Consider the following 14,959-nt stretch of genomic DNA (forward strand, 5'->3'; position numbering starts at 1 on the left):
TGCCTGCCCACCCACCCACTGGCCTTGCTCGGACTCCTCCTCCTCCTTGCACTTCGTGCCACCCAAAGGCAGAGAGGTCTCTGCAGTTGAGAAAATGCCATAAGAAAAACGTACTGTTTTTAGTCATTATAACATTTGTTGCAGTAAAGACCTGTAACACGGACAGTAGAGTTATAAACATTTTATTTGCTTTTATTTTTTTTTTCTTCTCGAAATACAAAATGTGCACGTTGAGTTTACACAAACACGCGATGGCAAATTTCAGTGTACATGTATTGTACTACTCTTATTTTCTACACTGGTGATAGCAGGGCAGCTTTCAACATCCTATCTCTACACCAGAATAGATACCTGATTTATTGTTGCAAAGACAGTTGCAATTTTCCTCCTACTCTCGCCTCTTGGTCTTTGTGATATTTCTGCAAAACAGAGAAAGTGTGTGTATCTTCAGTAATGTTGTGGCAGCTTTACAATTTTGGCTTAAGATCACTAAAAATAATCCAAAATTATTAGAGTTTTATGATGAGCTAAATGATAATATAATCCAGGTGAGTTGCTTAGCGCTTATATTCATTTTCTACTACATTTTGGTATTATAGTTCTCGATATAATGGAATCACTGGTGCTTTCAAAGTGAATTCTGCTTGCTGTTTGTTCCTAGTAGGCCTTGGGGTGGTCAGGCTCTCTTTGTCTCTGAATGACATGGAATGTCAAGGTGCCATGAGGATGTCGGGAACGAGGATGGAACAGGCCTTTAGCGCGGGGTAAGGATTACTTGTCGCTAAGCACTGCCATGGACTAGAGGACAGCAGCCTGACCCTCTGCATAAGCCTATGGACATCCTTGCCTTGTTTCACGCCTTCTTGGACTTCCACTTAGTGACACAATAGAAAACAGTCAACCTGTAGGACGGAACAAGTCCAAAAGTACATTTCTCATGTAGTCCTTGGCTGTAATACATATCAGGAAAAATTAAGAAATGCTTATTGAATAAGCCTTATTAGGCATATGCTGACATCTGGTAATAAACTAATTTGTTTTATGTTATAAAAAACGGCAGGTAAGTGAATGTCTTTAAACAGAAGGCAGCAAATCCACAGAAACTGGGACTATTTATGTATTTTTTTTTTCAATAATGGTAATCTTGTTTACTTAAAGTGTAATTGGAATTATAGTGTACAAACATGAAAATTAATTTCTGGAAATTAAATGCAGATGCCAGTATTTTAGAAAACCATTTAAAATCCTGGGGCTGAATACATACAAATGAGTAGCAAAAAAACACTGATATTTTAGAATCACTGATAATGTGAAAGCCTCAATAATCATGGCTAAAGAATCAATAAAACTATATGCCAGATTCTGTTACTTTTGAATAGTCACAGGGTATGAAATGACTCAGAACATCCCATGAACTCCGTAGCATTATGAAAAGGATGCAAATTTATAAATGGGAAACTCCAATCCTTTGGGGGATTGCTTTATATTAAAACAAAGCATGTTTGCATAATATGCCTCAGTGTAAAGCTGAGCAATCTATGCTAAAAGTGGTAGCTCCAACTCTGTGGTAGAATAGTTCACATCTGTCTGTCTGATTGAGGATGTGTTTGACAAGTTAAATCACATTTTCAAAGAGCTGCATGGAGCGCATGATGTTTTCATCCTGGGAGAGAGAAAAATGGTGGAATTAAATTCAGCATTTCTGTGGAAGAAAGTATACCATTTTGCCTCTAAGCACTGCCTCCCCACCAGCCACCTTTGCCAAGTGCTCAAATACTAGGTGCCTGCAAATGTAAATACCCTTCTACCCACTCTCTGTGTAGATAACTCTGGAGAGCCCATCTGATGTTTTGCTGAGTCTCCCTGGCATCAAACACTCGATTTAACTCTGACGTGGTGTTGAGAGGGGGTGTGTCTCAACTTAGAATGCCAGAGCAGAAGCTGGAGAGGCACAGAGGTAAACTGCAAGCCAACCCGGCGTTTCAGGTAATCACAGGCCAGATCGCTCGACGTGGCCACGTGGAAGGAAATAGCGTTTGTGTGAGCTAAGAGCCAACTTCATGAAGACTGGGGACTGGGATTTAGGAGACCTGTTGGGAGTAATCACGACGCTCTGGGTCTTTTAGGGCTTAATCTGTGTGGCCATTAAGCCCCTGTAAATGCAAGGTCTTTCAATGCCAGAGAAAGAATTGTCTGGGAGAAACCATTGCCCAGTGGCTGTGTTCGGTTTAGCATGTTTCTTAGTCACTTAAGGGGACAGTCTTTTTGGGCAACAAGGGCATTTGAAGGTTGTGACCGTTTATAGTAATGGAAAGGGGTGGCCGGCTAATGACGACTTCCTCTGCTAGAGGCTCAGGAACAACAACACTACTAAGCAAGTCGATGTCGCCAAGTTAATTCATTGAAGTAGGTGTTGAGAGACAAGCAGGCATCGGGAAAGGGAAAGTAGATCAATTTGAAAATAATGAGAAAATCTAAAGCATCTGCAAACTTCTTAGTCTCCATAATTGTTAAAGAATCCTCGACTGTGGTTCTAAACACACATCGTCCAATAATTCTAGGTGTGCCTAATACTGGTCTGCCACCAGATGCCAGAAAACCGCATCGATTTTTTTTTTTCCTTTGGGAGAACTTTCTGCTCTTTAATTTGTGTCCGAAAGCCATGACTGATCCAGCCCCAAAGACAGCTCTTGTCCACACACATTGAAGCAGTGATGTTGCTCTTAGAAATGAGGTGTGTTGGGTCCGGGAAACACACTCGGCTGTGCTGGAATCTAAATTTACGGAGGATATGACAGACAAGATACCTGTTATAGGCTAATGCTGGGGCAGGAACACGTCACACACATGTTTTATCTTCCGTGATGTGTGTTCTAAAGGACTGAGAAGCAACAGCACACATGTGCAAACTTCCTAGCCCCAGGGCGCCCTCAGGGCCTGCCCCAGGGTGGACATGCCGTGACTGTTGCTTGATCTGTGTGCACGCTGGTAACTGCAGAGACGGAGTCATTCATTGAGGCATGTGGGCTTTGTCCTTGCCTCAGCTCATGGTGGGTAGCTGGCAGTACTCTGTCCAGCTGTTAAGAAAGCAAAAGGGGGAGTCCCTTTATTATCATTACTCACTTTTTGGCAACTCTCGATGAATTCATCTATGGTAACGACTCCGTCTTTATTTTTGTCCATTTTCTGTCCAGGAAGAAAAGAACGAAAAACTTGATTCAGAAGCACCCCACGGATACCCTCATACCTGAACCGAATGAGCTGAAGCTGATGAAAAGAAAGCCCAGTGGCTTAGTTTCTGGGGGAGGAACTGACCATAAACAAGTAGTTTCTTGCTGATAAGAAGAATCGAAGCTGATTTTAAGCTATTGCCTTTGCAACAGCCTGTGGTGCACACCGGCAGTTCTGTTGTGGCTCAGGGGTAATGAACCTGGAGGACACGGGTTCAATCCTTGGCCCTTCCTCAGTGGGTTAAGGATCCGGCGTTGCTGTGAGCTGTGGTGGAGGTCGCAGATGTGGCTCAGATCCTGCATTACTGTGGCTGTGTCACAGGTCGGCAGCTGCAGCTCCGATTTGACCCCTGGCCTGAGAACTTCCATATGCCGCAGCTGTGGCCCTAAAAAAAAAGAAAAAAAAAAGGAAAAAAAAGAAAAAAGGGTAGGGTGCAGATCGAGAGCTGCTCCGTTCTGGTAAAACCCTGCCCTCCAGCTGCCACAGAGTTTAGGCAGCTTGCTGAAAGTTTCCAGGCCATTTTCTCATCTGTAAAATGGGGCTAATGAGGATTTATAAATAACCTCATAGGGTCTTGTGAGAAGTGAATGAAAACAAACACCCCCAAACATTTGAGACATGACAATTGCTTGGTCTTCTGCTTAGGATACAGTGAATGTTCAATAAGTGGAATTATCAATATTATGATAAATTCAAAACAAATTACTACATTAGTACGACCATAAATATACTATAGTTGTGTCTCTTTCAGTAAAAATCATTTTCCTTTTCATTCTTTTAAATCATCAGGCGTTCCCATCGTGGCTCAGTGGTTAACGAAACCGATTAGTATCCGTGAGGACACCGGTTCGATCCCTGGCCTCACTCAGTGAGTTGAGGATCTGGCATTGCCGCAAGCTATGGTGTAAGTCCCAGACACAGCTCGGATCTGGCATTGCTGTGGCTGCGGTGTAGGCTGGAAACTGCAGCTCCAGTTCATCCCCTAGCCTGGGAACCTCCATATGCCATGGGTACAGCCCTGAAAAGATTTTTTTAAAAAAAATCATGATACTTTGCAAATCTCAGGGAATGTGCTCTCAATGTCCCTCATCTGCTGACTTCTCCTGCGTCCTTACCTGGAAAAATGTCTCAACGTGTTGTCTGGGAGCATCTTCCTTGAGGACAGGGTATGTGCATTTACCCATCATGTCATATATTGCTTTCATTATGTCAAGCATTTCCTGAAAAGCAAAAGACTCTCATGTGAGGCTGCATGCAGTATGTGAGACACCACCCGGAGAAGCTTTGACAGATTATTCCTACTCAATTTCACATGGTTGTGGGTTTTTTAAAAATTTTCTTCAATTCTTCATTAAATGCCTTTTAGTTGTCCCAGAGGAAAAGCCAACAGAATCAAAATGTAAGAGAGTCAATTCTTCTGACATAAAAGCAGAAGAATCAGAATGTAAGAATCAATTCTGCTCTTGGTATCAAAATGAAATAAATTCCCACATATCTAACATGTTCTGGAAAGAAACATTCTGGTTCAATGTTTGGACTTCCACAGACTCCACATAGCCTATCTGTGCTTTACGGAGCTATCACATATTTTAGGTGTTGATCTCAATTTTGGTTTATTGAGAATCAAAGAAATACCACACATAAGAATTATACAAAAATTAACAGGTAAGTCTCAAAGCTCATTAGGAATGTTTTTTTTTTTTTTTTCTACTATGGCTTTAACTACAAATCACACATGATGAAGATTAGTTACAATATTATGACCCTGGAAACACTTTGAAATTTTATTTTTTATTTTTTATTTTTTTTTTTGTCTTTTGTCTGTTGTTGTTGTTGTTGCTATTTCTTGGGCGGCTACCGCGGCATATGGAGGTTCCCAGGCTAGGGGTTGAATCGCAGCTGTAGCCACCGGCCTACGCCAGAGCCACAGCAACGCGGGATCCGAGCCGCGTCTGCAACCTACACCACAGCTCAGGGCAACGCCGGATCGTTAACCCACTGAGCAAGGGCAGGGACCGAACCCGCAACCTCATGGTTCGTAGTCGGATTCGTTAACCACTGCGCCACGACGGGAACTCCTATTTTTTTTAAATTAAAATCAAATCTAGTTTTTGATTTGTAATTTTCAGTCTTAGTGAAAGTAACATCTAGTTAACCTAGACATTCAGATTTATTGTTTGTACTTGTTTTCTTCATACTGAAGTTTCAACATAAGAGTCTGGATTAAGTTGATAATGGGAAGACATTTACCTTTGAGACAATTCAATGCCATTTTAAGTGAGAAACCAGCTCTTAGTTTGCAAATCATAGTTGAAACCCTGTAAGATGGTTTGAGTATAAAATTTTGTTTGATAGAGAGTTGGTGAGATGTGTGAGATACAAATGATAACAGCATGTGTATGTTAAACATAGAGATAAAAAGGGATCAAAGGACCGATGGATACCTAATAGTCCAGATGCACCTGAGTATTAAATGTTTATTGTGTACAGGTACGCCAGAGGCACTATCCAGCTATGAATGCTCAATATACATGGTTCTCATGAGGTCTTAATTCGGCCACCTGGTGGTGAGACCCATTCTGGCCCCATCTGCTCAACAAACATAAATAAGGCTCCTGGTCACTGATCAGGTTAATTGTCACATTATGACTGTGGTCCAGTGCGCTTGTCTCTGTATCTTCAATAGAGCAAGTTTATGTCATTGGCCCAAGATACTTCCCATTTGAGGAGGCTTATGCTCAAAACTCAACCCTGGGAGCTCCTGTTGCAGCTCAGCAGAAACGAACCCTACTAGGACCCATGAGGATGCAAGTTTGATCCCTGGCCTTGCTCAGTGGGTTAAAGATCCAGCTTTGCCCCGAGCTGCAGTGTAGGTTGAAGATGTGGCTTGCATCCCGCATTGCTGTGGCCGTGATGTAGGCTGGCAGTTGTAGATCTGATTTGATCCCTAGCCTGGGAACTTCCATATGCTGTGGGTGAAGCCCTAAAACAAAGACAAAGACAAAAATAAAACAAAAACCTCTGGGAAAGTTTAGTGAGGCGAGAGAAAGACAGGATGTATGAACATTGAACCCCATCCAGGATTCCGGCAATGTGGTGCTTCAACCCTACCTTCATTCCACCCCAAATTTGTTATCCTACCCCATCCAGCCCCCTTTGCTTCGTGCTGTGTTTTAAATTTGTTTAATAAGCCATTTGAGGAGTTCCCTTTGTGGCTCAGCAGATTCTGAACCTGATTAGTATCCATGAGGATGTGGGTATAATCCCTGGCCTCGCTCAGTGTGTTAAGGATCTGGGGTTGCCATGAGCTGTGGTGTAGGTCGCAGACACGGCTTGGATCCTGTGTTGTGGCTGTGGTGTAGGCCAGTAGCTGCAGCTCTGATTGGACCCTAGCCTGGGAACCTCCATATGCTGCGGGTACAGCCCTAAAAAGCAATAACTAAATAATTAAATAAGCCATTTGATTTGAACCTCTTAATTTGATCTGTGAGCCTTCTTTCTCTGACAGCCAGGCAGAACATGTACTTGGGGCCCCACTGCTGTATCAGGTCATTTCCCACACAACAGCGGTCACTCCGTAATCCACACGATTTAAAATTGTTTCCGTTTCCAGATTGACCACATTATATGGGGGAAAAAAATGTTACAGGACAACTATTCTAACATGGTTTTGATAGGTTTTCTTCCAACCTCTTTCTAGCCACTGTCTTTATTTTATGCATAGTATTTATTAAAATGCTATGAGAAATCAGGATGCAATTCTTCTATGTTTTATGTTTACTCTGCAGATTAACAATAAACTATTTGTACCACCTCAGGTTTTTTGTCAGAATATTTCTCCACCACCACATAGTTTAGACTTCCTGAAAAAGTGATTTTAAAATAATTGTAATTACTTAACATTTTGAAGTTAAAAAATGAAAATGCTCCAAAGGGTAACTGTTGATGAGGCATTTCTTACTTCTTTAGTGATGTAGCCATCTTTATTTATGTCATACAAATTAAATGCCCAGTTGAGTTTTTCTTGTACTGTCCCCCGAAGCAAAATAGAAAGACCCTTGATGAAATCCTAAAAAGAAATAAAAATAAAATTTGATTTTGGCATTTCTTAAAACAAGTAAAACAAACTCTATTAAACTTCTCTCTCAAATGATGGAAGCAAGAGTTACAACCTTCTGGATTTAGAATGATTTATTTAGCTTAACAGTCTGTGTGTTCCTGATAATCTTTTTTTCAGAATTCTTTGTGGGCGTACACCACTCCTTAGATTTAACATTCTCATTATCTAACCAGAAACTGTGACTTAAATCAATGAAATTGTGTCAGAACAGATACCTAAAGAGCATGGTGCGTTGTGGTATTACTTTCCCACTACAAGTGCACACAATTCTTTTACTAAAAAGAATCTAATAACACTGTAACTTTTAAAATATAAGCATATACACAACACAGTTAACATATGCTAACAAGAAATAGGGGCTGTCCTTAAGATATGGATCAACTGAAGCCTTTATTTAGAAGTCAAGTTATAGGAACTTCCTGTTGTGGCTCAGCAGTAACAAGCCCAACTAGTATCCATGAGGACATGGGTTCAATCCCTGGCCTTGCTCAGTGAGTTAAGGATCTGGCACTGCTGTGAGCTATGGTGTAGGTCGAAGATGTGGCTCAGATCCCATGTTGCTGTGGCTCTGGTGTAGGCTGGCAGCAAGAAGTCAAGTTACTAGGTGTATGTGGGTAGCAGTTAGGAGCTCAGAGCTAGAAGCCAGGCTGCCTAAATTCAGATTCCAGCTGTGCAACTTGATAACTCTGTGTCCTGAGATGATTTAATATCCTTTTGCCTCAATTTTCATATCTGCAGGATGGAGATTATAGTACCTACTTCTTGAAGTTTTTATGAGTTAAGAGTTAAGCCGCTTATCGGTGTCTGGCAAATGCCTTGGCCATGTGTTTGTCAATTAAATGGAGCCCTCAGTCAGGATCATGCTTGGGTTGGTTTGACTAAACTGCAGACAAACCAGATTAACTCAATCAAATTCATAGTTACTATTCTGTAGGGCAGGGTTAACATTACAATATGGTGAATTTTGAGTTCAGATAGAATAACAATCCCTCTTAGGTATGAAAGAGCAGAAGGGAAGTGCAGAATCGGCCTCTGGGTGAATTTGCATTCTCTACATTTTTACATCCCATCATTTTGTAGTTGTTTTCTTTTTTTTAGGGCCGCACTTGCAGCATATGGAAGTTCCAAGGCTAGGGGTTGAAACGGAGCTGCAGCTGCTGGCCTATGTCACAGCCACAGCGACAGCCACAGCAACGCCAGATCCGAGTCTAATTTGCAATCTACACCACAGCTCATGGCAACGTCAGATCCTTAACCTACTGAGCGAGGCCAGGGATCGAACCCATGTCCTCATGGATACTAGTCGGGTTTGTTACTGCTGAGCCACAATAGGAACTCCCTGTAGTTGTTTTCTTGTTGCAATTTCTTTAAATCCTTTTTTTTTTTTTTAATGTGTGACCATCATGTGGTTCAAAATTTAAAAATATATAAGATATTTGATGAAAAAATCTTCTTATTCCTGGACCCCAGCCACCCTATTTATTTCCCCTAGATAACTGACACAAGGTAATAGATAAATGCCTTTCATTGAGAAGCAGGGCTGGATACAAGGTCTCTGAAGACTTGCTTGGCACATGAGCTCTCAAATTTTAGCTTGCTGCAGAATCACCAAGAGGGCTTGCTAAAGCACAGATTGCTGAGCCCCACCCCAGAGTTTCTGATTTATTGGGTCTTGGGTGGGGCTTAAGAATTTACAGATTCCGAGGGATGCTGATACTACTGGTCCGGGGATCCCACCTGGAAAACAGCCTGCAAGCAGCATCCTTGGCATTGGCCCCATCACCAAACAGAACAGACCAGAACAACAATGGCATTTAAAGACAGCACTTTTAAAGCCATGTGTGGACTTTCATTGTTTGCCTGCCCAGTGGGCCCTTAATTTCCATTTGGTGCCTCACTCAATGCTGCTGAAGTGCGCTCCATCTGTGGCTCTAGTGGTGGAGCCATGGCTTGGACCAAGCCAGGAAGCACGTTTTATCGCTTCAGTCAGGGCAACTGGATCCATGGTTGGCCCCCCACTGAATGAAGCCCACATGAGCTATAAGCACCATGACAGAGAGGCTTGCCTGCCCAGCCTGAGGAAAAATCAAGCCTGGAGCCCAGGAGCTGATGGAATCCTCTTGTGACCATGAGTGAGCCCACCCTATCTCTGCACTTCTTGTTTCTGGGAGCCAGTACAGTTAGCATATTGTCATTGTTAGTTCTCATGATTTTCTATTATTTGTGAACAAAAGTACCCTGATTCACAAGCTGACATTAACTTAATTTCTTCCTCTTAAATACTATGTATCCTGAAACGACATCCACTGAAAGACGGCTGTGAAGCTTGAGCACCCCTCTCTCTTAATGCACCATCTCGCAGGATGATGTCCATTGACAGTTATTTCAGAACAGGAACAATTCTTTATTTGTGCAAAAGGAAAATGGAAAACTCAAGGTGTCTTACACCAGTTTTGTTCCAAGCTTTTCTAAATGGTAATTGTAATCTGTCAAGTAGGAGTTACGAGTCTTAAAAAAAACAAAACAAAACAAAACAAAACTGTCAGCTGTACTTTGCACAATTACTTATTTTTGTCTGAAAAATTACATCCATTCCCTAATGTACAAAAATGATGGGTGGGGATTGGTCCTGAATTCTGTTTTCTAATCTTGTACTAAAGGCAAAAGAAGGAAAAAAGCATAGAGGTTTGACTATGTAATAACCTTGTCCTGTTCTGCAGTGAGCTTTATTTCTCGACCAAATCTTTACTGGCTGCCTTAGTGCTGTTACTACGCTGGGAACATCAGTTCTCCTGTGTAAGAGGAGGTCATCAAGAGGACATGACCGCAAGCTGGACCCAAGCAATCAAAGGGTCTTAGGCCCCCACCTCACCCCTCGACCTTGGAGCATATGATCTGTCCCCACCCCATTCCCACGCTAGGAGCGGCATCAAGGACCCAGCCTTGGGAGAGCATGTGTTACTGCGACCATTTGGATGGTGTACATCACTGAACCCCGGTAAGACCTCTGTGGAAACCTTGAAGATTCTGGTGGGCAGGGGTGGAGATCTACTCATCTCGGGGCCAGCCAACACAAGCCTCCTGTGGAAGTCTCCCTGGCTTATTACACCTGCCACCTACTGGTCTGGAGTGACTGGCCCCTTTTTTTCTCTCTCTCCAGGCCTTCTGTGTATGGGGCTCGGTTTGCATTGACACCAGGTGAACTCCAGAGATTGAAAACTCACGTTCTACCTGCCCACCTGCCACTCAAAGAGCTCCAGTTTAGAAATTTGCAATAAACCATCCCGTTTGCAGATGGTAAACAATGTGAAGTGCCTCCCCAAGAGTGAACAAGTTTAACTAGATAAACAGTGACAGATTCAGGCTGGAAAGTCATATGTGTGTTTAGAATATTTCTTATTTTATACTTTTTACATTTTCAAGTTTTTATTGAATTACTGAAGGTTGTTTATTCTCTCTGCTATCACCTCCCTTGATTGGGGGTAAACTGCCATCGTGGTTGAACTACTATTTAGAATATTTGAAAGATACAATGTCAGGTGCTACCTATAGTTTGCATTTGGTTGGAAATAATAAAATATATCAACATATCTAAAAATAACAAGAAGTATACTTCTCAAGATTTGTAGCCTGCTTTTATCAGGTGAAAGAGATGATATACTTACCTTAACTGATATACAATTTTACTTAGGTAATTAAGTGTGTTAAAAGGTGACAAGAGCCACATTAACTTGGAAGAAAGTTCTCTGGTTTACTCTCCCTAAAGGCCATTAAAAATGAATACATTTCCAAACAAAAATCATAAATATACAATAAATGTACATATGATGCTTGATTTATAAAAAAATACGGAAAACTATAGAAGAAAACTGCAATCACACATAATGCTATCGCCTGTTTACACTGAACATTCCCACTTTTTAAATGCATGCTTTGGCTTATGTGCTTATAGCACCGTAGGTGTATATTTAATTCTGTATATTTCACTTAAATGATAAGTGTTTTCCAATATTACTGACTGTTCATTGTAACATCATTTAATAACCACATATGAGGTTTAAACATACAAAATTGCCCATAGTATTTATCATATTTGCTACAAATTTCATATTGTAATTTCATATGGTCTGATCAAATAGTACTGTCACAGTGGCTTTTTCAAAATTTTGGATCCAAAACCACAATACGAATTTTATTTTAAATGGCAGCCTAGTACATAAGCACACCACACACACACACACACAATTATACACCAGAAACTAAATTATTACTCTATTTCTGTTTCTCTTCTATTAATTTTTTAATATTCCCATCATTAATCTCTAAATCAATTTTACCACCTACCAATGGTTGCAATTTGGAATTTGAAACAATGCTTTGTCTTTGTCTTATGGATATATTGTAATTTATTTAACCATTCTTTCCTATTTTTGGCTATATATTGTTAATTTTTTCTTTATTATATATGATGCTGCAGTAAACATTTTTCTCCAACTATTTCCAATTGTTTTCTCTTAAATCCTAAGGAAGGATACAGAATTCCTGGGCTAAAGGGCTCTGGGAACACCGATGTTTACTAGTAGTGATGATGCCAGCGTACTGATAAGTGTGTGTGGTCCAGCATTAACAATTTCTGTGCATTAGATCATGTCAGCCTCGTGTAAACACAAGGAATACGTATTGCTGACTTTATATTAAAGACGGAGGCTCAGGAGTTCCCATCGTGGTGCAGTGGTTAGCGGATCTGACTAGGAACCATGAGGTTGCGTGTTCGATCCCTGGCCTTGCTCAGTGGGTTAAGTATCTGGCATTGCTGTGAGCTATGGTGTGGGTCGAAGATGCAGCTTGGATCCCGAGTTGCTATGGCTGTGGTGTAGGCCGGTGGCTACAGCTCTGATTCGACCCCTAGTCTGGGAACCTCCATATGCTGCGGGAGAAGCTCAAGAAAAGGCAAAAAGACAAAAAAATAAAAATAAAAAAATAAATAAATAAAGATGGAGGCTCAGAGAAGATCTGTAACTGAGCCAAGGGATGCAGCCAGTAAACACTGGGGCTGGAAAATGAACCTAGACCTCTAATTCAAAGCCCAAGCTCTCGTTCTATCTAGAACTGAAGCAATGGTCTGTGGTTATATACCACATATGGGACATTCCTTTTTTCTGACACCATAGGACATCGTTGTAAGGTGATATAAAACAGTGACTCAACTCAAAACTACTTGCCAAAGTCTCAGAGGCAGAGGCCATGTTTGTTTCCTAGACTCTAATCCAGAAAGTTCTAAAAGTGTAACAGAGGCCCCACTAAAGAACCTGTGCTTCATCTCTAAAGTGCCTTTAAGGTCCAAAGAACAGTGATACAGCCTTATATCCATCTATCTCAAATCTTTTTCACCATAAAGTAATCCAAAGAGCCTATACTAGGAGTATCAATATCTGCTTTCCATTTTCTAGCCTCTCCTCTTCAAAACACATAGCCTAAGTCTAATCATGAGAAAATCATCAAACAAATTCCAACTGAGGGACATTCTACAAAATACCTGAAAAACTGTGGCCCAGGAGTCTAACATGGCCCACCACTTGTTATTGTTAATAAAGATTTATTGGAACACAGCCATGCTCAATTATTTATGTTGTGGTTTTGTCTACCACAGCAGAATTACGTTGGTAGAATGAAGACTGTATAACCTGCAAAGCCAAAAATATTTACTGTTTGGTCCTTTGCAGAAAAGTTTGATAATCCCTGGTTAAAATCACAGATTTTATTTATGTATATTTTGGCCGAACTTGTGGCATATGGAAATTCCCGGGCCAGGGATGAAATCCTAGCTGCAGTTGCAACCTACGCCATAGCTGTAGCAATACCAGATCCTTAATCCATTGTGCTAAGCTGAGGATCAAACCTTCACCTCAGCAGTGACACAAGCTGCTGAAGAGACAACACTTGATCCTTAACCTGCTGCACCTCAGCAGTAACTCCCAAAACCATGCATTTTAGAGACTGAGGTAGAGCTGGGGTTCTACACTATTTCTGCTATTTACTGATCATATGATTTGAATAAGTAACTTAACCCCTCTAAGTTTGGAATTCTTCATCTCTAACAGGTGACAAATTGCACAAGTCCTTTATTTTTTATCTGCAACTCACCACCCCCATCCAAATAATTTTTTGTAAACTGCAAAAGAAAAATCTTTATTGGGAAGAGAGGGGAGATGGTGAATTTTGGCATCAAAACTCATATGCTGCCAAAAATCTGAACTGTACTGACATGAAACTATTCTAATCTCTCTGTATTTATGTAGGTATCATCTATTATCACTATCATTTATTATCTATTATTCATTACCTATCTATCCCATTAATCAGAAGTCCTTAAAAGCTATTTTAATACTTCCAATTTGTAGTCGCTTGAGACAGTATAAGCTTATTTATCATTGACATGCAGTGAAATACGAGTGGGGATGGGGCTGTGTTCCATGCAGTCATTCAGAGATCCAGGCTCCTTCTACTCTGCTGTAAGGCAAACTGAAATATGTAACCTCACAGTCTCCACAGATGGGAAGAGAGAGGAAGGAGATGTGGTCACTTCCACTCATCTCCCACTGGTAAAAACTCAGTCCTGGCCACGCCTAACTGCAGGAGAGCCTGGGAATAGGGCCTAGTCATGTGACCATAAGCAGAGCACATGCACAGCATTATGTTTCTAAAATCTGCATAACTCTGAATGACTGAGGATTTCAGATGGGGGACCAGGGTCTATGTGTGCCTCACAGACAGGATAACAGGATCACTAAGAGATGCATTCTGGGCCAGGTAGCTTGGGTTTGAATCCTAGTTCTCTTACTTTCTAGCTGTGTGACTTTGGCCAGGTGGCTTAACTTCTCTGTAAATCTCTTTCCTCATTGGCTAAAATGATGGATAATCATAGATAACCATGCTTATGAAGATTAAATAAGTTGCTATGCATAATTCACTCAGCACAAGGCCTGACTCATAATGAGTATTAAACAAGGGTCAGCTGGTATTATCATGCATGGCTATTACTATAGTTAATGTTATTTTTACACACTTAGTACAGTGACTGACACATAATAAATGCTTATTTTACAATCAAGTGAAGAACTATCTTTCATAGCTTCACAGACAGAGCCATCATCTGGCCTGTGCTTGAGTGTGTTCAATATTATAAAATCACTGTGTAATAAGATGACCAATGTCATTATTAATTGGCTTTGCTAGAAAAATCTCCCTTGTAGTAACTGTCATGGTTAACATCTAATAAGTATTGAACACATATTTGGTGCCAAGCACTCAGCCAAGCCCTTAACTGACATCGCTTTTTCATCTTTGCATCACTTTGTAGAGTAGCTTTGCTTGCTGATGCTTCACAAAGATGAACACTAAGGCCCAGAGTGTTAAAATACTCAGCTAAGGTCACATAACCACCTGGTGGCAAAGCAGTTTTAGATCTAGTCATTTCTGCATCCAGGGCCCTTACTGTCTTCTTTGCTCCACCCTTTGGGTTTAAGCAAATTAAGAGGAAACATCCATTTCTTTTTGTAACGCAGCAGGGCCCTGTGGGGCTTCCGGGCGCAAAAGCATTTCACTGTC

The 14,959-nt window shown here is 41.1% G+C and overlaps 1 protein-coding gene across 4 annotated transcripts in view; it reads right to left on the reverse strand.

The window, feature by feature from the left end:
• Window positions 1–166: 166 nt before the first annotated feature.
• Window positions 167–14,959, reverse strand: part of KCNIP4 (potassium voltage-gated channel interacting protein 4) — an 887,684-nt gene continuing 872,891 nt past the window's right edge. For all 4 annotated transcript variants that reach the window (XM_047798369.1, XM_047798368.1, XM_047798371.1 and 1 more), the window contains exons 5-8: window positions 7,193–7,300; window positions 4,347–4,451; window positions 3,124–3,186; window positions 167–1,663 (exon numbers count right to left, since the gene is read on the reverse strand). In XM_047798369.1, coding sequence (XP_047654325.1) covers window positions 1,616–1,663; window positions 3,124–3,186; window positions 4,347–4,451; window positions 7,193–7,300 — 324 coding nt within the window. In that variant the 3' untranslated portion in view covers window positions 167–1,615. The remainder of the gene's footprint in view (window positions 1,664–3,123; window positions 3,187–4,346; window positions 4,452–7,192; window positions 7,301–14,959) is intronic.

This window comes from Phacochoerus africanus, chromosome 10 (assembly GCF_016906955.1).
Source record: "Phacochoerus africanus isolate WHEZ1 chromosome 10, ROS_Pafr_v1, whole genome shotgun sequence".
NCBI lineage: Eukaryota > Metazoa > Chordata > Mammalia > Artiodactyla > Suidae > Phacochoerus > Phacochoerus africanus.